Source organism: Colias philodice, chromosome 28 (genome assembly GCF_061535455.1).
Source record: "Colias philodice isolate Cphi_HAF_F1 chromosome 28, ilColPhil1 Martin Lab GWU primary, whole genome shotgun sequence".
NCBI lineage: Eukaryota > Metazoa > Arthropoda > Insecta > Lepidoptera > Pieridae > Colias > Colias philodice.
Window position 1 is genome coordinate 268,867 of NC_143113.1, and position 23,127 is coordinate 291,993.

Sequence of the window (23,127 nt, forward strand, 5' to 3'; positions counted from 1 at the left end):
GGAAGGCATAAAATGTACGTCATGTAATTTGGTTTTGCATTTCTATTGCGTGGACATGACCGAATCAGACTTCAAAAAAATTTTACCTATGAATAAATTGAAATGGAAGTGTCCTACGTGCAAAGTTAAGAAGCATACAGCCGCCCCAGTTTCGTCTTCCCCTAAAGCGAGTTTGGCGCCAGCTTCGATACTGAATGTAGACACCGATGCGCTAACTCGCTATATGGACACAAAACTCGATAGTCTGCGGCAGCAATGGCGCGAAGATTTAAACTCTGCCATCATAGAAGTCTCCAAAAAATTTGATAACGATATTAACAACCTGGCGAAACGTATGAACTGTTGGGAGGAGCGGTTAACGCAATTAGAGAAGGGCTACGGAAATCATTTACAATCTGTGTCGGACAATACGTTGTTACAAGAAAATAATGCACTCCGCGCGGACTTGCAAACGCTAAGCTCTAAGTTTGAAGATCTCGAACAAGCTTCCCGAAGCTGCAACGTCGAAATACAAAATATACCCGAACGCAAGGGGGAAAATTTAATACATCTCAGTTTGGAGATTTGTAAACTGGTGGGCGTCGATTTGAAAGACAGCGATATCAGGAATGTACACCGTGTTGCACCAGGCATCCCCTCAGACCGCCCAAAAAATATCATATTGCAACTCACAACTCGCCGGCAACGCGACGACCTGATCGCCGGCGCGCGCGCGCGGCGCTCCCTCACCACTGCTCAACTTTTTGGTGCGCCTACAAACGCCGCGGATGCAACAAAAAATACGCGCTTCTTTATAAACGAACACCTTACACTTAAAAATAAAATTCTTTTTAGTAAATCTCGTATTCTAGCCAAAGAAAAAAATTATAAATACACTTGGGTGAAAAATAGCTGTATTTTGTTGCGCAAAACAGATGATTCCAAGGTCATTCATGTGCGATGTACTGATGATTTGAATAAAATCATATGACTAGCTGCTGTTAACCTTACACTAATTATAAAAAACTTTTTTATAAAGCATGCTAAATTGTCATCGTTTAAACATGTTTATTGCTTATTTAATAATTATATTAACTATTCAATGTCTTATTTTAATTTTGTATTTGATGCGGAGAGGAACACGAACACTATTAACTCTACGGTCGTTATATTGTTAAAAGGAATAATTATATTTTATTTCTATCCTATATCTATGTACAATGAATTCTAATACTTTGAATATATTTTATCAGAACTGTGGAGGCATAAAAACTAAACTTACTGAACTAAAATTAAATATTCTTTCGAGTAACTATGATTTAATAATATTGGTTGAAACCTGGTTGACATCATCTATCTTAGACGCGGAGCTTCTAACAGATGGTTACGTTATTTTTCGCCGCGATAGAAATCTCACAATTTCAGGTAAGAAAGGGGGAGGGGGAGTGTTAGTATTTGTCAAAAAAGAATTTAAGGCTGTGAGAACTTCTGAACTCGAGACACCTGAAATTGAAGAAATATTTTTACATTTTCCGTCTAATTCGGGGCTCCTATTAAACGCATGTTATATTCCACCAGCTTCAGGTAACATCTCTTATGATACATATTTTCGAAGACTTTGTGACGTATATTCTAGTTCACGTTTTAGTAATTTTCTAATCATCGGCGATTTCAACCTGCCATATATAAAATGGTCTTTTGATAACTCAGACGCCTTTCTTGGCACCGTGCACACTGAAACATCAAAATCTCTAATGTGTACTATGTCATTTATGAACCTAAAGCAAACAAATAGTATTTATAATGAAAATGCGAAACTGCTTGATTTAGTACTATCTAATATACCCAATTGTGTTCAATCTTCTGCTGATCCCTTATTGAATGTTGTCCCTCATCACCCGGCCTTAGACATAGTATGCTCGATATCTGCTTCTAACGTGATGCCTGTGAATTCTTTAGCCAAAAGGAACTTTTTCAAAGGTAATTATGACCAAATTAACTATGAAATAAATAATATAGACTGGCTCTCTTTACTCACACCTCTTCCATCGGATAAAGCAATTGATATTTTCTACGCTAATATTTATAACATCATTAACTCACACATTCCTTTGGTTAAAGTAAAGTCCACAAAATACCCCGTCTGGTTTTCTAAATGTTTAATTCAAGCCTTAAGGCGTAAGCGTAAACTTTGGACGCGATGGAAGACTTACGGTTCTCTAAGAGATTATCAAGAGTTTTCCTTGTTACGAACTAGAGTAAAACAGCTTCTTACTACATGTCACAATAATTACACGGCTAATATTGAAAAGTCTCTTAAAGAAAATATTAAGTACTTCTGGAAATACACGTCTTCTCTAAAAAATTCTAATTCAGGGTACCCGCGTGTCATGAAGTTCGCGAATTCTAAATCTGACGATCCAAATGTTATAGCTGAGATGTTTTCAAAATATTTTCAGTCAGTTTTCGAGCCAACATCTGCTGCGGCATACAATGTGGATAATATTCTCACAGACGATCATAATGATAACACGCACATAAATATAAATTGCATTCGTCTTACCAAATCCGATATACGCACTGTCTTGCAAAACATCGATCCTAACAAGGGTCCAGGACCGGACAAAATAGGCCCAGTTTTTCTCAAACAAACCAGTAAAACACTCTGTACCCCTTTGGAGATTATCTTTAATAAATGCTTGAGTTCTGGCTCCTTTCCAAATATATGGAAGCAAGCATACATAACACCTATCTTTAAATCCGGTGAGAGAAATGACGTAGAGAATTACCGCCCCATTTCGATACTTTCGGCCATTCCCAAAGTACTCGAAACTTTAATACACCGTCACATCTATTCGAGTTTAAAACACCTCATCTTAGACCAACAACATGGATTTGTCGCTGGTAGGTCAACCGTATCGAATCTTCTCGTATTTTCCAATTACTTGTTCAATGCACTGGATCACAAACAACAAATAGAAACGATATATACGGACTTTAAAAAGGCATTCGATAAAGTAGATCACTTACTTTTACTACAAAAATTGTCATTTAATGGAATTAAGGGAAATCTACTACGCTGGTTTGCCGCGTATTTAAGCAATCGAGTACAATCAGTTGTCATCTATACATATAATAAAATCGTAGGAAAGTCAAAACTGTACATTGAATATTTTTTTAAAAGAATACATAATCCATGATCTATAATCGATATAGAAGCCAAAAATATAGTTTTTAGAATTTTTGTCTGTTTGTCTGTTTGTCTGTTTGTCTGTTTGTCTGTATGTTTGTCCGAGCTAATCTCGAAAAGTACTGCATAGATTGACTTCAAATTTTGCATGAATATTACTAACAGGTCGTGTGAGGTTTTTTTAAACATATTATCATGCTATCACCTCCGGGGGAGGAGCTGTGAACCTTTACTTTTCTTACGTATTCCGTGAACTACGACAGCGTACAATCTAAAGACTCATGTTTAAATGTTGTTTTTGAGTAATCCATGCTATTATCTAGCTTTACACTATAAAAACTACGTCATTTACGTTATTTGGGCAGAGAAACTGTTTAATGAATCTTAGTACTATAAAGACAAATTTGATTCAGCGCCATCTATGAGATTTCGTAAAAATCAAATCAATTTACATGTTAACACTACTGAACACAATGTTAAAAATTAATAATTTAAATATAATTATGTTATTTATTTATTTAACTCTTTAACCCATAATAAATCTTCCCTTCCCTATAAGGTGCGCTTATATAATTCGTGTGAATATACTACATTTTTAAAAGTGAGGGTAGATGTATATTATTTTAAGTCAAACTAGGCACCATTACAGTTAATCTAATATTGATTGTGTTCATTGGTTACATTTTTAAAAATCTTCGTGTTTTAATAATTCGATCACGAGGCGGGACTCTAATACAAAAAGGTTAGTTCGTTGATAATTATTATTCCTTCATCATTTACATGTTGTTAGTAAAAATATACTTTGACTGTTAATACTTTTGTTCAGTATTTATCTGTATGATTATTGCTTGGTAATTAATATATTTTCATGTCGTTTACCTAAGTATAAACATAAGTGTGATGTGAAACTAGCTGGATTTATTTTTACACACTCACAGTCTTATATTTTGTGTTAATGTTAAAATAGTATTAATAGTGTAAATCATAATATTTTTTCAAAGTTAAAAATATTTCCTTTTTTCTGATGGTGTTGCCATCGAATTAAACCGCGCTGTCGTTTCGTTCACAAAAAGTCATGTTATTAGGACCGAATATGTAGCCGCCTCAACTTACGGAAACGAGAGTAACCTGCGTTGTCTGTTAGTTATTATATAGTCGAATTTAACGTTACATGGAAATTGGAATCTAAATATATGTATACCTACTTATATTAAATCTGTAGAGGTCAATTCTGCACATGAAATATATTTCCTAAATAACTATCACGAGGTGATTAGAGATCGACATCGACGTCAAAAATGTTTGTCCGTCTGTCTTTCTGTATAACCGTTATAGAAACAAAAACTACTCGACGGATTTAAACGAAACTTGGTACAATTATTTTTCATATTCGTGAGCAGAGCAGCAACTCCATTTTTAAGCTTTCGTCGCGTGTGCGTTCTTAATGCGTGTATCTTAATGGTTAAAGCTACACAGAAATCAAGTATGAAAGAAATGTTCTCCATATTATATAAAAAATATCTCCCGACATCATAAATGTCTATCTTTTATGGTTGAGCTTAGGAGTTCAAAGCTTTCTGATTATATTTGTCTACTAGCTGTCCCCGCGACTTCGTTCGCGTGGAATAGTGACTATGGGACCTATGACCATGGGCTCAGGGTGGGGCAACAATAAAAAATCATTTTTATTTTCATGCTCCCACTCCCGCGCCCACTCGCACTCCCACGCCATATGCCACGTTCAGTCCCAATCCCACGCCCACGCCCACTCCCCTTCACAATTAGTACCTACCAGATCAAAGCCAGGGTAAGCGCCCCACCCAGCCCCACCGTGGCTACGCCCATGCTGAATTACTACTTAACATACAATTATTGAGTAAATACGTACAACCATACTGTACTGTTGTACTACCATAAATAATTAAAAGAATTGTTATTAAAATTTCTTACTAAACTGAGCTAAAAAACTTACGTACCAAATTATTAAAGAAAATCAAGAAATGAAATGCCTAACCTATACCAAATAGTTACTACATATTGTAATTAAAAATTATGATTAGTATATAATATCGAAAATCAAAAAAGAAATGCCTAACTAATTCTACGTAAAATTTCTTTTAAATTATGTCATATTATTTTTTAGGAACCAGGGGGGGGGAGAGGAGCAAATTCTATTTCCTTCCTTTCTTAAACGGATGTTTTTAATAATCTATGGTGTAGCCAGTAGCCACTGATCAGCTTAATCGATACTCAGTTTTTATCAAATCCAGAAACAAATCCAAATTAGATCTTTCCTGTCTCACGCACGTAACTAAAGGCTGAAGAGAGAGAGAGCACGTAACTAAACCGTTTAGACGAAGAAAAGTGTATAGAAAAAGGAATAAATAATTTCATAAACTTCCCGACGATCTTTAAAAATAAATTATAACTTTCATTTTTTTCATTCCCACTTTTACCCCTATGTAGGTATAATAAGTGGATGAACCAATTTTGATACACTTTATCTAAGAACCAGCGTCGGAAAATATTCTGCCTAACAAAAAAAACCGCATCTAATTCGGTTTACCTGTTAGCCAGCTACGGTGCCATAGACAGACACACACACACACAGAAATACATAGCGGTCAAACACATAACACCAGTCTTTTTGCGTCGGGGGTTAAAAATATAATACGACATAATTTAAAGGACATTTTATGTGGAAAATTTACCTATACACCAGGGTAGATAATTTTTGAAACAAAAAAAAATCGCAGTAGGATGAAACCCATTAGAAAAGGATATGATAAAAATGTAAGGAAAAATAAATTACGGTCAATCGGAGTTCGGGAAGTGGGAGGGGGGGAGCTTTTAAGAGAAAAAAATGGTTTCTCTCGATTTCTCGATAATATTAACACCTGCTAATTTTTTTCTACATATTTTAATTGTACAGACATCACTTTTCCACAATTTTATTATATGTATTGATGATGATGATTGAGATTATAACACTCTTAGTCCGTTTTAATTTTTATTCACCCGCATCAGTGCCACCTAAAAAATCTTTATATATCGAAATTCGAGCAAAGTTAAGAAAATGAGAAATAAGAGTTCTCAAGGATCGTTAGAGATAAGAGGCTTACTATTGACCGAAAACAACATGTGTTATGCCGAACCTGAAACCGCTTCACAACGAGAATTGCGGCTCACAGCTGACCGCGAACGGCATGTACTATCCTGTGAGACCGAAACCTTCACTGAGGGTATATATAACGTCTCACAGCTGATCGCAAATGGCATATTGTACTATCCCGTGAGACCGAAACCCTCACTGAGAGGGAATTACGTCTCACAGCTGATCACGATCGTCATATTTTATCTCGAGAATTCTGAAACTTTTACTCAATATGAAGACCGTTTGACAAATAATAGGGTGCACCATAATATTATTCGATCTCTCGAAGATGAACATGAGCATAAGCAATGACTAGAGTAGGGACGCGAATATTACCATTATTTGAGACAAGAACGATTAATAAGTTTGTTTAATGTAAGATTAAGAATTGAAACTATTGGTCTCTTTAAACGGACGAATAGCGAGAGGCCCGTCTTATTGCAAACAGATTTCGACATAGTCTTAATGACTTAGAGGTAAACATAGAAGATCAATCTACAAATTCGGTGGTGTGGTCCGACAAAATAATATAAAAGTGGGTTTGCTTATAACCTCACAATTGATTACAGATCATCTTCTGTATAGGCGATATTAACGTAGTATGTTCTTTTTGTAATGCTTTAAAGTGGAGTAAGGAGTCGGCTTTCGTTTGAAGATACGCCGGAACCTTTGAAATCACTACTTTTAAGTTTTAGAGGAACATGTGCAATCTAAACAGTTCTTAGACAATATTAGCTCTTATAGTATTGCGTTTTAAATGATCCTTTGGTGCTCAACAATTATTAGATGCTCCTTTCATTCTTACTTTTAAGATACAAGGTCAAGTTTATCATTTGATAGGATCCCTTTTGCCTGAAGGCCAACCTAAGTTTCTTTAAATATATTTTGTATTCGACTACGACGAATAATCGAATACAAGAAATCAATATTTCTCGAATTTAAAACTGAACTCATTTCACAATTTTAGAACATGTTAATTCATCAGGTTAATCCGTATACAGGGTGTAATCGTTAAGTGTGCACAGGCGATTTTTCCGTAAGTATTACAGATAACAAAAAACTTTAAACTGATATCGAAAGTACTTAACCTAATGAGTAAAATGGCGGTAATAAATTTTTAAAAATAAATCGAGAAATATCAAAAAAAATATCTTTAAACCCTCCCATCATACATTAAGTATGAAATATGAATATCCCATATACATTTAATATGAAAGATTTTAGCTTTTTTTTTCTTAATTTGAAGTGACATTTTCCACGTTTGTCCGGACATTTTCACGCATTTTCCGGATATTTTCCGGGAATTTTCCGGACATTTCCCAGGCATTTTCCGGTGATTTTACAAGCATTTCCACGCATTTTCCGTACATTTGCGTGGTACAAATGCGTGGAAATTTCCGGAAAAACCGTGGAAAATGCCTGGAAAATCCCTGCAAAATGCGTGAAAATGTCCGGAAAATATCCGGAAAATGCGTGAAAATGTCCGGGAGAAGCGTGGAAAATGCTCGGATAATCCCCGGAAAATGCCTGGGAAATTCCCGGAAAATACCTGGAAAATATCCGGAAAATGCGTGGAAAACTCCGGAAAAACCGTGGAAAATTCCTGGAAAATATCCGGAAAATGCGTGAATATGTCCGGAAAATTCCCGGAAAATAATCAGAAAATGTCCGGAAAATGCGTGAAAATGTCCGGGAGAAGCGTGGAAAATGCTTGGGAAATTCCCGGAAAATACGTGGAAAATTCCGGAAAAACCGTGGAAAATGCCTGGAAAATATCCGGAAAATGCGTGAAAATGTCGGGAAAATATCCGGCAAATGCGTGAAAATGTCCGGAAAATGCGTGAAAATGTCCGGAAAATATCCGGAAAATGCCTGGAAATCCCCGGAAAATGCCTGAGAAATGTCCGGAAAATGTCTGGGAAATGCGTGGAAAATCCCCGGAAAATGCCAGGGAAATGCTCGGAAAATCCCCGGAGAATATCCGGAAAATGCGTAAAAATGTCCGGAAAAAGCGTGGAAAGAAAGAAAACCAAAAAAGAAAAAGAAAGCTAAGATCTTTCATATTAAATGTATAATGTATATGGGATATTCATATTTCATACTTAATGTATGGGAGGGTTTAAAGATAATTTTTTTGATATTTCACGATTTATTTTTAAAAATTTATTACGGCCATTTTACTCATTAGGTTAAGTACTTTCGATATCAGTTTAAAGTTTTTTGTTATCTGTAATACTTACGGAAAAATCGCCTGTGCACACTTAACGATTACACCCTGTATATGCGTTTTAAATCGACATTAGAAGCTTTTCCTCAAGATGGTGATATTAATATAAAATTGGTATAAATGCCGATAGACGGAAGTCTATCAGCACTCAGGAATTCCCTGAGCGTGTTATAACGCCCAGGCCGCAGTATTACAATTTTTCCTACAGTAGGGCGACGAATGTATTTTCGCATAGCAACGGAGGGGAACTCGTGGGGGGTAAAGTGACGCGGGCCACCAAACAAACATGTTTAGTTTGTGGTACCGAGCGCGAAAGAAAGTCATCGTGTTTTTAGTAAAGTTACAATGTAAACTAACGTAATTTATTACTTAGGTACATATTCTATAATGGTGCGCTCAAACTGTTAATCTACATTTAATTTAGATTATTATTTTAATTACTAAGAAATGTAGAATTTAAATCACATTCATTCATGTTTTCTTCAGATATTCGATGTCTATGATTTTCGATGATTTTAAGATTTTCTTATCAGAGTATTCAATTTTAATGTAGTTAAATTTTATAAGAGACAATTAAGAACATTCAAAAATAAAGTGTCACGTATTTTTTTAAACGACGAATGACGAAAAACGACCGAATCGCGGACGAAGTCGCGGGCAACAGCTAGTTAACGGTTACACTTCTACTCAAGTCGTTGTCTCCTCGGGCGTCCCGCAGGGCTCGATCCTCGGGCCCCTGCTTTTTGACTTATTTATTAATGATATTTCACAATGTTTTGAAAAATGTAAATTTTTGCTGTATGCAGACGACCTAAAGTTATACTCTAATGTTGTTGATACTAAGGATTTACACCATATTCAGGACGACCTAAATAGATTGGATGATTATTGTAAACGTAATAAATTATTTTTGGCTTACAATAAATGTAAACATATTACTTTCTCTAAAAAAATTAACAAAATTCCAACAGTATTTAATCTGGGAGGTCACCTACTGGACTCGGTTTCCTGTATTCGTGATCTCGGTGTCTACTTCGACGAATGTTTAATACTTGATCAACATATAGACCACATACTCACTAAGTCTTACCGCATGTTGGGCTTTATTACACGCGTTACTAAAACTTTCAAGGATAGAGAAGCTTTTATATGTCTCTACAAAACTCTTGTGCAATCTCAATTAGAGTATGCATGTCCCATCTGGAATCCGTTTTACGATATTTATATAAATAAAATTGAGATGGTTCAAAAGAAATTTCTACGCATTTTAAATTTCCGCCTAAGTGGCGGTCGGCAACATTACGAGGATCTTTTGCGTCGTTACAATCTTCTTTCGTTAAGTCGGCGCCGAAACTTAATCGATTCTCTCACGTTAAGAAAAATATGCGTAGGAGAAATAGCCTGCTCAGAACTTCTTAGTTTAATAAATTATCGCATCCCATCCAGATCAACGCGCTCAAAAGATTTATTCCATATACCGACCGCCAGAACCAATATTGGTCTTCGTGTGCCTCTTCACAGAATGTCTAGTTTTTATAATACTTATATGAATGATCTTGATATGTTTTCTTGTTCCTCTTCGTCCTACAAAACGAATGTAAAAAAACTGCTACTGAACACATAAGAATGTTAACGGTATTTACCTCCGTCTTTATGTAACTAGTAACTACTCATGTTAAATATTAATTATTATCAACTAGGTATGTTTTCCCTGTCTCTCCTACTGCTGGGTGTTGGCAAAAATAATATATGTTCACAGTGAAAACACCATAAGGAGACATTTTCATGTATCTTTAGTTAGTAAGATCTGTTTTGTTTTATATATCTCTGTCTTTGTCTCTGTATGTTTTCCAATAAAGAAAATAAAATAAAATAAAAATAACACAGCTGGTTTCATCGCCTACGCGAATACCGGATGTGGAGGGCCATACTCCCTCTCTTCTGGATCTTCTGCTGACCACACACCCCGAAAACTATCAGGTCTCCGTCGTGGCCCCACTGGGGTCATCAGACCATTGCCTGATACGGAGTGTGGTGCCACTTATGGGTTCGAAACAGCAGACACCTGCAGCTCGACGCCGTGTGTGGCACTACAGGTCGGCAGACTGGGACGGAATGCGTGGTTTTTTCGCTTCCTACCCATGGGGGCCTGTTTGCTTCTCCTCGGAAGATCCCAACGCTTGTGCTGAGTCTGTCACTGACGTGGTGCTGCAGGGTATGGAACTATTTGTGCCATACTCTGTTGTGCCCGTCGGTGGCAGATCCAAGCCTTGGTTTGGACGTTCCTGTAACATGGCGTCTCGCCAGAAACAGGAACTTTTTCAAGCCTGGGTTGCAGCAACGGCGTGTCGCGATCCAAGCGTTGGTCTCATCAGGAAGAAGTACAACTCTGCCTCCAGATCCTACAAGAGAGAAATCGCTAGGGCTAAATCTAGTTACATTGGTGCACTTGGCGATAGACTGACGCGACTTCCTTCGGGAACACGGGCGTTTTGGTCCCTCGCCAAGGCCATCCAAGGTAACTTCTGTCGTTCATCCTTTCCACCTTTGCACAAGGACGAAAACTCTCTGGCCCATTCCGCTAAAGAGAAAGCCGAACTCTTGGGCGCTCTCTTTGCTAGGAACTCGACTCTTGATGACAGGGGAAAGACACCGCCGACCATCCCGCGGTGTAACCATTCAATGGCGGATATACGTTTCACACAACGTGCCGTTCGAAATGCTCTCTTTTCCCTTGACATCCATAAGTCGTCAGGGCTGGATGGAGTCTCCCCTATTGTGCTTAGGACATGTGCTCCTGAGTTGGCACCGGTTGTAACGCGTCTTTTTCGGCTTTCTTACGCCAAAGGCATTGTTCCGAATTCGTGGAAGACTGCTCTTGTCCACCCAATCCCTAAAAAAGGCGATCGCTCAAATCCGTCTAACTACAGACCGATCGCCATCACTTCTTTACTCTCCAAAATAATGGAATCCATTATTAACTGCCAGCTCATGAGGTACCTGGAGGAGAACCAGCTGTTAAGCGACCGGCAATACGGTTTCCGTAGTGGTCGCTCGACTGGTGATCTTTTGGTGTACCTCACTCACAGATGGGCGGAGGCGGTTGAGAGTAAAGGGGAGGCATTGGCTGTAAGTTTGGATGTAGCGAAAGCCTTCGATCGGGTCTGGCACAAGGCACTTCTAGCGAAATTACCATCTTTCGGACTTCCTGCGAGGTTATGCGATTGGGTTGCCAGCTTCCTGGAAGAGAGGAGCATTAAGGTCGTTATCGACGGTTCTTGCTCTAAGCCTCTTCATGTGAATGCTGGTGTCCCACAAGGCTGCGTGCTATCTCCTACACTGTTTCTTCTGCATATCAATGATTTGTTACAAATCAGTAATATTCATTGCTATGCAGACGACAGTACGGGGGATGCTCTTTATCCCGGCCGTGCAAACACCTCAAAGGAAAGCCTCAATGAGAGTCGAAACAAACTTGTGTCTGAAGTCGAGTCTTCTCTCCAAGAAGTCTCGGATTGGGGCGAACTTAATCTTGTCGAGTTCAATCCCCTAAAGACACAGGTTTGCGCGTTCACCGCTAAAAAGACCCCATTTGTCGTAGAACCTCGGTTTAAGAGTACTCCCCTTAGTATATCGCCGAAAATCGGAATCCTCGGAGTCGAAATCTCGAGTGACGTTCAATTCCGCAGTCATTTGGAAGCGAAGGCTAAATTAGCCTCGAAAAAACTTGGTGTGCTCAGTAGATCGAGACAGTACTTCAAGCCGGCCCACCGACTTCAGCTGTACAAGGCTCAGGTGCGACCGCATATGGAGTACTGTTCTCATCTCTGGGCCGGAGCCCCACAGTATCAACTCCTTCCTCTTGACCGCATCCAACGTCGAGCAGCTCGAATTGTCGATGACCGTAGGCTTTCCGATAGGCTCGATCCTCTGTCAGTGCGAAGAGACGTTGCGTCTCTCTGTATACTGTACAGAATCTACTATGGGGAGTGCTCTGAGGAATTGTTCCACCTACTACCAGCCGCACAGTTCCACCACCGGACCACACGCCGTAAAAACCAGTTCCATCCGCACCATCTGGATGGTTGGCGCTCCACCACTGTCCGCTTCACCCGCAACTTCCTTCCGCGTACGGTGAAACTGTGGAACGATTTGCCACCTGCGGTGTTCCCGAACAACTACGACATTGGGGCCTTCAAGAAAAGAGCTTATTTGTCTATAAAAGGCCGGCAAAGCACCTGTAACACTCCTAGTGTTACAAGTGTTTATGGGCGGTGGTGACCACTTAACATCAGGTGGCCCATCTGCTCCTTTGCTTGCTCTGACATAAAAAAAAAAAAAAAAAAAAAAAAATTAAACACGATTTATTTGAAGTTTTACTAGAGTCTTATTTTATTAAATTGTGTCTTTTTAAGATCTTAAATCTCTCAAATCAAAGACCTGAGTAGTTTAAAGGATGAAGTATTTTCAATGATACAGCGAGATTTTCTAATTCAAAACATACTAATATATGTAATATGTTTTTGTGGGTATTAATTTAAATAAAATGTATCTAGGTTGAAGTACAGTTTTGTTGAATATTTTGTCTAAATACAGTACTATACAGCAATAAGAACCATATCTGCATATTTTTGTAAGGCTCTCATAAATTGAGCTCGCTATTTTAAACAATAATTGTGATTAAAGTCATATTATATAAATATTTCTACTTACAAAACCTTAACTTAGAGGTAAAGATTTAGAAAATCTTGCTCGTTCGCTTTTTTAAACAACAAAACTGTACTCCAACCTACAATACAACAATTACAAATAAAAAATACCCATACACCTTACAGGCATCGCAAGTGCAACAGACGAGAGTCACATCGATTTTGAGCGAGCCGCAGAGAGCGTTGCTGTCTACTATCACGAGCGGCAGAGAAGTGATCAAGCAGACGGAAGAAGGATTGACAAGGGTATGTATGAGAAAATAGAAAGTGACAAAAAATCGAAAAAAAAAAAATTTTTTTTTTTTTAAATTTTGTGTGTGAAGTTTGGTAGGATAGATGAATGTGAATTTTTGAAGTCATACAGGTGACATGGATAGTATATTTTAACTAAATCTCATTTATTAAGAAATGCATAAAATTTCGTTTTAATATTTAAATCCAATTGGGAAACTATAAATCTATCTACTCACAATCATCATTTAAAACGCCATAAAATGTAGAATTGATAGAACATTCATTGAAATTGACACTTTATTACGTGGCAGTAATGTTCAAAATCTATTGCATCATACGAAGACTGCCTAATTAACTCGTAGGCAGAGTTTTGTTTGGGACAATTTTTTGATCGTGATAATAACTTTAATTGTTTAATGTTTTTTTTTTTAAAGAAGTCTAATTGAATGTTTGAGTTTTAATTTATATTATTTGTTTCACAGGCTTCACTACCAGCACTAGGCTCAGACGCCGGCTCTGTCCGCTGGAAGACAACTACACTAGATACGAGCAAACAAGTGGTGACGTCACACATCGCAGCCATGAACGCGGCTACCGCACAAGTGGTTACGCTTACAGCCGGTAAGGAGATGTGGATAGATGGATTGACAAAATTATAATGCTGTTATTTTCATATCTTTAAATTGTCCGTTTTTAGGGTTCCGTAGCCAAAATGGCAAAAACGGAACCCTTATAGTTTCGTCATGTCCGTCTGTCCGTCTGTCCGTCTGTCCGTCTGTCACAGCCGATTTACTCGGAAACTATAAGTACTACAGTGATGAAATTTGATGGGAATATGTGTTGTATGAACCGCTACAAAAATATGACACTAAATAGTAAAAAAAAGAATTGGGGGTGGGGCCCCCCATACATGTAACTGAGGGATGAAATTTTTTTTTTCGATGTACATACCCGTGTGGGGTATCAATGGAAAGGTCTTTTAAAATGATATAAAGTTTTCTAAAAAACATTTTTCTTAAAGTGAACGGTTTTTGAGATATCAGCTCTCAAAGTCGTAAAAAGTATGTCCCCCCCCCTCTATTTTTATAACTACGGGGTATAAAATTCTAAAAAAAATAGAGGTGATGCATGCTAATTAACTCTTTCAACGATTTTTGGTTTGATCAAAGTATCTCTTATAGTTTTTGAGATAGGTTGATTTAACTGTAATTTATTATATTTGCTGCTACGGAACCCTTTGTGCGCGAGCCCGACTCGCACTTGGCCGGTTTTATTTTAGATAAACACTATTGCAGACAGAGATACTACAGTAATAAAAAATATTCATAGCAAAAAATGATAAAATTTTTTCTTAAAAATGTTAATTTATTATTGAAAACTGCTTAATTCTAACAACAATGAAGCAAGATTTATAAAATTTTCAGTATTATTCCAATGCGTTTTAATATTTTAATATTTTTGGATATTCCCTTACACACGTTTACGTCTTTGCGTTACACATAATACGAAATTTAATATTGTATCGCATTTCCAATAATAATGAGTTCAATCAATTTGTATACTATGTATGTTATTATTTCAGGACCTACCGAAGAAGTCGATCACACCGCTGTTGGTGCAGCAATTACTACTATCACCACAAACTTACCTGAAATGACTAAAGGTAAGCGATTTTGTTATAATATAAATATTTATTTCATTTTAAATTAAGTTCTCATTACAACTTATATCTATTCTATAAGTCATATACTTATTTCTTATAGCATAATTATATTTATCAGTTACCATGATTAATATTTAGAAATTAAAGACTTAATAGAGGATTTCAAACGCGATTTATTCATTATATAATTAAACCCGACTTTTTCAAACGAAAATCTATTAGAGTGATTTTTCTATTTGAAAAATAATATAAGTAAAGCATAGAATTCAATCGAATCCCGCTTTAAAATCGAATTTTTATCTATTCTACAAAAAAATCACAAAAAACTATTAAAAAAACAAGCACTTATCACATTCCATCACCAGGTGTGCAAATGATAGCGGCACTAATGGATGATGATGATAACGGTGATAAGCTGTTGGACGCTACACGTAAACTGTGCAGTGCCTTCACCGATTTATTGAGAGCTGCCGAGCCGGAGACTAAGGAGGTGAGGATGGACAGACAGACAAAACAACACAGACATAGAGACACTTTTTGGTTGAAGTCAAAGATGTTGTTTGAACGTGTTTTTCCGAAAGAATTAATGAAATTGGCAGATTTTTTACAATTTTATTTATGACTAGCTTATGTTATAAAGGGATTGCTTTTTTCTGTTGACGAAGTGACGTAAACTTAATTCATTTTAATTACATCGAATTCTGAAAAAAATTACAGCAAAGAATTTAAAGTTTGCTGTTGCGCTTTGAAGTAAAAAATACACTTAAATATCTACATTTAAACTTCATTCTTACTCAATTAAACTGTCTATCAATGTTTAAATCAAATATGTAAATCAATACATAAATTAAAATCGCTATAATTTCCCTTCCAGCCCCGACAGAACCTACTCAACGCGGCCTCCCGCGTCGGAGAAGCGTCCACAAGCGTTCTGTACACAATCGGTGAGGAAACACCGCAAGACAAGGAGACACAGGTAAACAGACAGACAAACAACACGCCAGACGAACGGAACAAAACAAAAAAGTCATATCTCTATAGAAAACTCAATTATTGCTACGACAATTTCTATAAAGTCTTCTTCGGTAAGGATAAGAATGATTACGGTGCTGATTTCGATTCGCATGAAAATGTTCTTTATAAAGATAGCGGTGATAAGAAAAATAGCTTTGATGATGATGGTATTTACGAAGATGTAGACACGAGTAAAGACTGGGGTAAAATGCTAGATGTGATTCAAGAAGAATCAGATAGCGATTACTATAGGAGCTTAGAGTATTGCAATGTCACTTTCAAAAGACCGGTCACGTTAAATGATATAAATCGAGCCAAAACACCGCTCGTCGATGATAATAAAAATAATAATATCGATGATATATTGCACGATTGTGAACATTATTTAGGGGATAGTGCAGAAAAGCGTAATTTAAATACAGATAATAAAACGCCGGATTTACACCCGAAAAATATAACGGACAAAATTTACAACTTCAAAAAAGATTTCTCTCACCACGACTATGTTAATATCAATTATAAACCTGATTTAAATCCAAATGTAAATTTAGATCGTCGCACTAAAAATGAAATTTTACGCGAAAAATTCTTTCTATCTAACAATACGGATAAAAATGATATAAACGATCAATTCAACAAATTTAACGACAAGAAAATAGAATGCCACAGTATAAAAAATGACGTAACTAAAAAGGGACCAGATGTAAAAGTTGCCGGTTCTCTAAACATGAAATTGTTCAATTTGGACAAATACAATCGCGTTTTAACAACAACAGAGACGTTCGTAGAAAAAGCTGAAGCTAGTTTTACTAAAAATGAACTGAACTACAAACGCGATGATTTCGAAAGTTTTATAAAACGCAGCGAGAAATATTACACAAGTGAACATAGGGATAGAACGACCACAGTACAATTGAATAATTCCAATCCAGTACCGAAAGGGAAAACTGAAATTAGGATCTTTTACAATCCTACATTTTTGGCCACAGATGCAAAACATCGTGGCTTCTGCCAGTTTTGTAGGAAACGGTGTCCGCGTACTGAACTCAAATGTTGTACTCAATGCATTTGTTTAGAACTCGAACTGAAAACGGTATTCAAAGAGAATTGGTTGAATATTCTGTTGATTTTGGCGTTGATTTTCGTGTTACTAGCCATTTTTATACAGTGGTTGTTGAGAAAGATCGGTTGTGAGGAAGGTGAAAGTGGTGATGATGATGAGAAATGTTTTGAAATGTTCACTTGGTAGGTGATGTCTATCCGTCACTAAATATCGTTACAATGCATTCCAACTTTTATTGAGAACGGCATAAAAGACATACTCGAATCTTGGCGGCGTTTTAAGACAATATAATAATCAGTAATTTGAGAATTTAAAAATGAATATAGGTTTGATTTAACCACACGATAACAGCACAGATAAATAACATATATTTGAAATAAAATTTTAGAAGGTTCTCCTTTCATAGTATTGTGCGTTTGAAAATAAACCTTAATAATCACAATGACTTAACAATTTTATACTTTAGTATAATTGTATTAGAGTTGAATTTAGTATTAACGGTGCGGGTCTATACACTTAATTTTTACTCAGACAATTGTTATTGCCGTCCTTTTCCTTAATTAAATAATTACGATTATTTATTTTATTTTTTCACCTTTTTTTTGTTTAAAGACACTAGGGAAAAAGACTGCGAAGTATCAATTGATTTTTTTTTAGTTTTAATGTGGTATTGCGAGAAATTATTATGAAAAATTATAATTATGAAATTGGACTTAATAACGACACTAGTTTGTAATCTAGTCGTTATTTAAGGAGTCATTTTCAACGCTTGCGCGTACTAAAATTATATAATTATTTATATTAAAATGTATAAAGTACATTATATTAAAAATGTTCATAAAATCCGTAAAAATGAAAAAAATCTGAAGCACTACTGCATTTTTTCCGGACTGTATTTTTTTTACTGTAGTATTCTTTACTGTAGTAGTATAGTATAATATTTTCACAAAGAGATATTTGATACCCTTTTATAACAAGAAAATTAACACTAACAAAAGAATAATGTAAAATGAGTAATATAGAGGCTATCACATAGTTCAAAATATTAAAAATATATTAATTTTAATAAATATGAAGCAAGCGTTGAAATGGTTTCAGTCATTTAGCATTTATTTAGAAATTAGAAGTCTGAATTAAAAAGCAAAAGAATTAGTACTAACCATCAAGTTCCTAAATTGGTTAAAAAAATATTAATATTATTGGTTAAATTTATCGGTTATTATTTGTTATTAATGGCAGCTCTCTGTTTTTTTTTGTAGTTTTAAGTTTTTTTTTTATTTGGTTGAGGGATTTTATTTTGTATCTACATTTCATCACAATTTTTTACAAATGGCGTAGTATTATAGCTTTTAAAGTTTGCCATACTTTGATCATTGTATTGTACATCACATGTTATATTTTGTTAATACGAATTATGCGTTGTTTTCAATATAACAGTTACATAATATAGAAGTACATAATGCACAGTTTTGTAACGCACTTAATTAATTATTGGAATAAAACTTAACATTATTATTTTTTTTAATTTAAATTTTCATGACTATTTTTTAATGATCTGACAGGATATTTTTTATCAAGCCACACTCAGTTTTATTCCGATGGGAAATTTATTGTTTTATTTACGTTTAAGTATTTAGTTTTTCGCTATTTTTGAGTTATACAAATCTTTTTGGTGCGTGTTTATTTGACAACATTTAGCTATGGAAATTTGAGAGCAAAATTTTTTCATATATTGTTACTTTATTAAATACTATTCAGGCAAATGTTGTCAAATAAACACGCGCCACATGTTTGTACTTACAATCTTGCCATCCATATGTTATTTTTGTTAATACATTTGCTTTTTTATATTACAATGGACTTTTTATTTTCGACTAACTGTCTGTAAAGTGAATGTAGTGACAAAAATAATTAGAAATATTTTATTACTAACCAAACCCTGTATATAGTTGTAAAAATTGGCTAGAGATGGTATTACCATAGATTAGATAGTGCAGAAGCTCCACAGAAGGTTTGTTTTGTTAGTTTAACAGTTTTTTTTTTTTATAAACACAGTCTTTAGTGGTTACAAGAAAAATGCTGTGCCTATATGATGTAAATATGGGGACAAATAACATATTAACTGTCCAGATTAATTTTGTAAATATATTCATTATAATACCAATAACAATTGATATAATAAGCTTTCTTGAGTAAAATTGTATATAACTATTCTGTGGTAATATTCATGCACTATTGGACATGTCCAGTTTGAAAAACATTCGATAAATGACTTGAAATAAGGTTTCGATGAAGGCATATATTGGCAACAGAATATAATTGAGCCTTTAATAACCTTATAACATATTGAGATGGGAATACAATCGTCTAAGTACACAAGAGTAATATATTTTTATGAAAAAATAATTTGAATTATAGAGGAAACGAATTTAAAGAAAAAAATAGGCGAACTTAACTTTAAATCAGATCAGTATTATGTATTGAAATTAAGATGAGGGTTTCTATAGAAAAACTGCTATAAATTCTGTAACATATTCGCTTAAAATGAGTCACGCTGAAAATTTAATCGTCAGGTTTTTACTGAAGATGACACTCTAAATTATCATTTAAATTCACAGACTTATAAATACTTATTATTTTATTGGAATATGAGTATGAGTGCATAAGTGCATATTGATCATTTAAATAGATTTTTCAGATACCTACATAGAGTTAAAACGCATACAATATTTACAATTATTTTAGGTTTATACAAATTGACATCATTTATGAAATCGCATCGTCACAAGACATCCTGATCTCGCTCGCTTCATTAATTATCAAATTAAAGAAAAATTAATGTATAGCTCAATACAAAACTCTGCTTATAACACGTTGGCCGAGTTTTGTTTTGGACAATTTTTGTTGTTCAAACTTTTGTCAGATAGGATGCTTATTGAGCGCCACGCCACAGCGCTGTCACAAATCGACTATTGCCATTCACCAAAGCGCTGGCAGTTTGTTTGGCAGTATATTTACCGCGTAGTTCAACCCAGCTCGGCGTTATAGCGCGGCAGTAATGCGTTCTATGTGTCCGAACCATTATTTTACACCAATGAAACATCACATAATTTATAATACAGGATATACTCCTCTCGCTGGCCAAAGCAGTCGCCAACACTACAGCAGCGCTCGTGCTTAAAGCTAAGAACGTGGCCGCTCAGTGCCGCGACGAGCAGCCGCTGCAGAACACGATCATAGCGGCCGCTACACACTGTGCATTGGCTACCAGCCAGCTGGTCGCTTGTGCTAAGGTAATTGTCATTATTTATTTACATTATTATTTATTGTTGCGTTAAAAAAATTTAACTAGACTTCGTAAAGAAGTTCTTTTGAATCGTCAATTTCTTATAAAATAGTCTTAGTAAATAGTAGTTAAAATAGTCTTTTGAATTCTGATGATAAACAATTTTCATGTTTATGGTTAGATCTAGCAATTGTGTTATAAAAAAATTATATTCCGTATACTTTTTTAAAAGCGAGAAGTAGATCATTTATAGCTATGACAACTCTTTAATTTCATTTTGTCATTACACAATTACAAGTGAATTAATTTAGAAATTTAATGCGATTTATTCATTACATTATTTATCCCTACGTTTCAAATACTTTACAGCAATCATAGTCACGTCAAATAGAAAAAATAAATAAAAAAAAACGAAAAATTTAACTCAAAATACCTATAACTTGACAACTAGGTGGTAGCCCCAACCCTCCACAACCCAGCTTGCCGCACGCAGCTCGAGAGCGCGGCCCGCCAGGTGGCGCAAGCTGTGGAGCGGCTCGCCAGCTCGTGCCAGCTCGCGCCTGAAGCTGCGGCTCCGGCTGTGGAGCAGCTGTCTGCTGCTGCACGACGCGTCACTGAGGAGCTCGAGAGATTGTTGGCCCATTGTGAACTGGGTAAGTTATAATATTGCCGAAGGGTCGGCAAAAAAGAACCCCCTCCATAACCCAGTATGCCGGGATATTGCTGAAAGTGTGCAAACGGGGGACCCTCCACAGCACAACTTGCAGCACGCAGCTAGGGTCCCAAGCTGTGGAGCGCCTTGCCAGTTCGCGAATTGTGAACTGGGTGAGCGGGAGTATATGTTGTACTAATTAAAAGATAGTTGTAAGTGCAATACTGTTTCGTTTGTTATTGAGTTTTAAGCTTAGAAAAAAAAACAAGTTTTAATGCCAAACAAAAATTTAAAACTACATTAATTTCAAAATTCATGAATTTGGCGACCGGAACAGCATCAGCCGTGCTGTCCGAACAGCGCTGATTTTCAGTCTGCTCGCGTATTTTGAGTTCTATGTATAGTGGGTTAAATTTGCTTTTGAATAGTCACTTTTTACAGAATATCCTACACATTTCTATATAAAATAAATAATATGTTATCGTTAACAGACCGCCGCGGGCAAGCGACTGTATCGCAGTCGGTGGACAGCGTGCTGTCTGCCAGCGAGCGGCTCGGAGCAGCGGCTGACGCTGGGGAGATGGTTCGCAGCGCCCGCCTGCTGGGACAGGCCACTGCCAGGCTCATTGCTGATATCAAGGTGCGTGTGTGTCAGAAGTGAAACTTTTTCGGCAAAAATAGAAAATACTAAAACTATAATAATTGTTTTTGACGCGAAACTGTAACACACGAACGACTTTAAATTGTCAAAATTGAACAAAATCTAAATGGGACCAACCGTTCTAGGTTTCCAATTAATATATAAAAATATAGTCAAATGTAGAAATTTGAAATCCTAGCCTGAGCACGCAAATTCACTCGCCTTGACAAGTAGCCTATATCAAGGCAAAACTTAACTTTAATAAATAAATTTATTTAACAAAATTTAACTGAGCACTTGTTTTTGCGTGTAAGAGTAACAAACATATGCTTACAAACTTACGCTTTTATAATATTAGTCGTGTGCAAAACAATAAACAAATCGAAAATAAAACATACATATAAAATAATATCGTTGTTAAACTACAACGTATTAACAAATACTTAAATTTTACAGACGGAAGCCGAGAAACAACCATCGGAGAGTCAAGGCAAATTACTAGCGGCAGCAAAACTATTAGCGGATGCCACCGCTCGCATGGTTGAAGCGGCCAGACTCTGTGCGTCCGAACCGCAGGTATATACAAATATACACACACTCACACACACGCACGCATTTGCTATGTACGAAATTGTTCAAAAAATCGTTATAACGTACGAATACGTACATGGATACGGACGCGTACGTACATATATAAATAGGCGTACGTACATGTATACCCACGCATACGTACATATATACGCACGCGTACGTACGCGCATACGTGTACAAACACACTTGCATAATTAAACATACATATATTTAGAAACAAGTCACATTCTCACTTGCATTCATACAAAGATGATGTATAAATATGTAAAATGTACATACTTAGCAATAACACACTAAGAGAACGATATTTTAAACTCGAAAAGAATGTTTATTGCAGTAGAAAATGAGATACATTTGTTTAGCCAATTCTACGTCTATATTTATGTCAAAACCATGAAATAAATTTATATTAATAAATGAACATTTTCCTTAGGACCGCGACAAGCAAGAAGCGCTACTTCGAGCTGCGGAAGAACTCCGATACATCACAGTGGATTACGCGCAGGGACAGGATCTGGTTGAGGCACAAGTGGCGAGATTGCATGTGAGTTTATACTCAAACTCAAACTTAAGTAGCTCAAGTGGGAAGTTAAGATGTGACTTAAGTGGGCACTCAAGTGATGAGAGAAAAACTTATGACTTTTTGTTGTGTAAAATGATGGCTAGATAAAGAATAGTGACGATATTTCAAATGAAAATGATGCAAAACACAAAAAAATGTGTCA

General features: G+C 36.0%; 1 protein-coding gene across 7 annotated transcripts in view; it reads left to right on the forward strand.

Moving 5' to 3' along the window:
• rhea (Talin_middle and talin-RS domain-containing protein rhea) overlaps positions 1-23,127 on the forward strand; it is a 110,179-nt gene that overhangs the window by 40,769 nt on the left and 46,283 nt on the right. For all 7 annotated transcript variants that reach the window (XM_089712421.1, XM_089712417.1, XM_089712418.1 and 4 more), the window contains exons 16-25: positions 13,386-13,505; positions 13,976-14,114; positions 15,076-15,156; positions 15,522-15,646; positions 16,031-16,132; positions 20,356-20,526; positions 20,971-21,172; positions 21,663-21,811; positions 22,268-22,387; positions 22,836-22,946. In XM_089712421.1, coding sequence (XP_089568547.1) covers positions 13,386-13,505; positions 13,976-14,114; positions 15,076-15,156; positions 15,522-15,646; positions 16,031-16,132; positions 20,356-20,526; positions 20,971-21,172; positions 21,663-21,811; positions 22,268-22,387; positions 22,836-22,946 — 1,320 coding nt within the window. The remainder of the gene's footprint in view (positions 1-13,385; positions 13,506-13,975; positions 14,115-15,075; positions 15,157-15,521; positions 15,647-16,030; positions 16,133-20,355; positions 20,527-20,970; positions 21,173-21,662; positions 21,812-22,267; positions 22,388-22,835; positions 22,947-23,127) is intronic.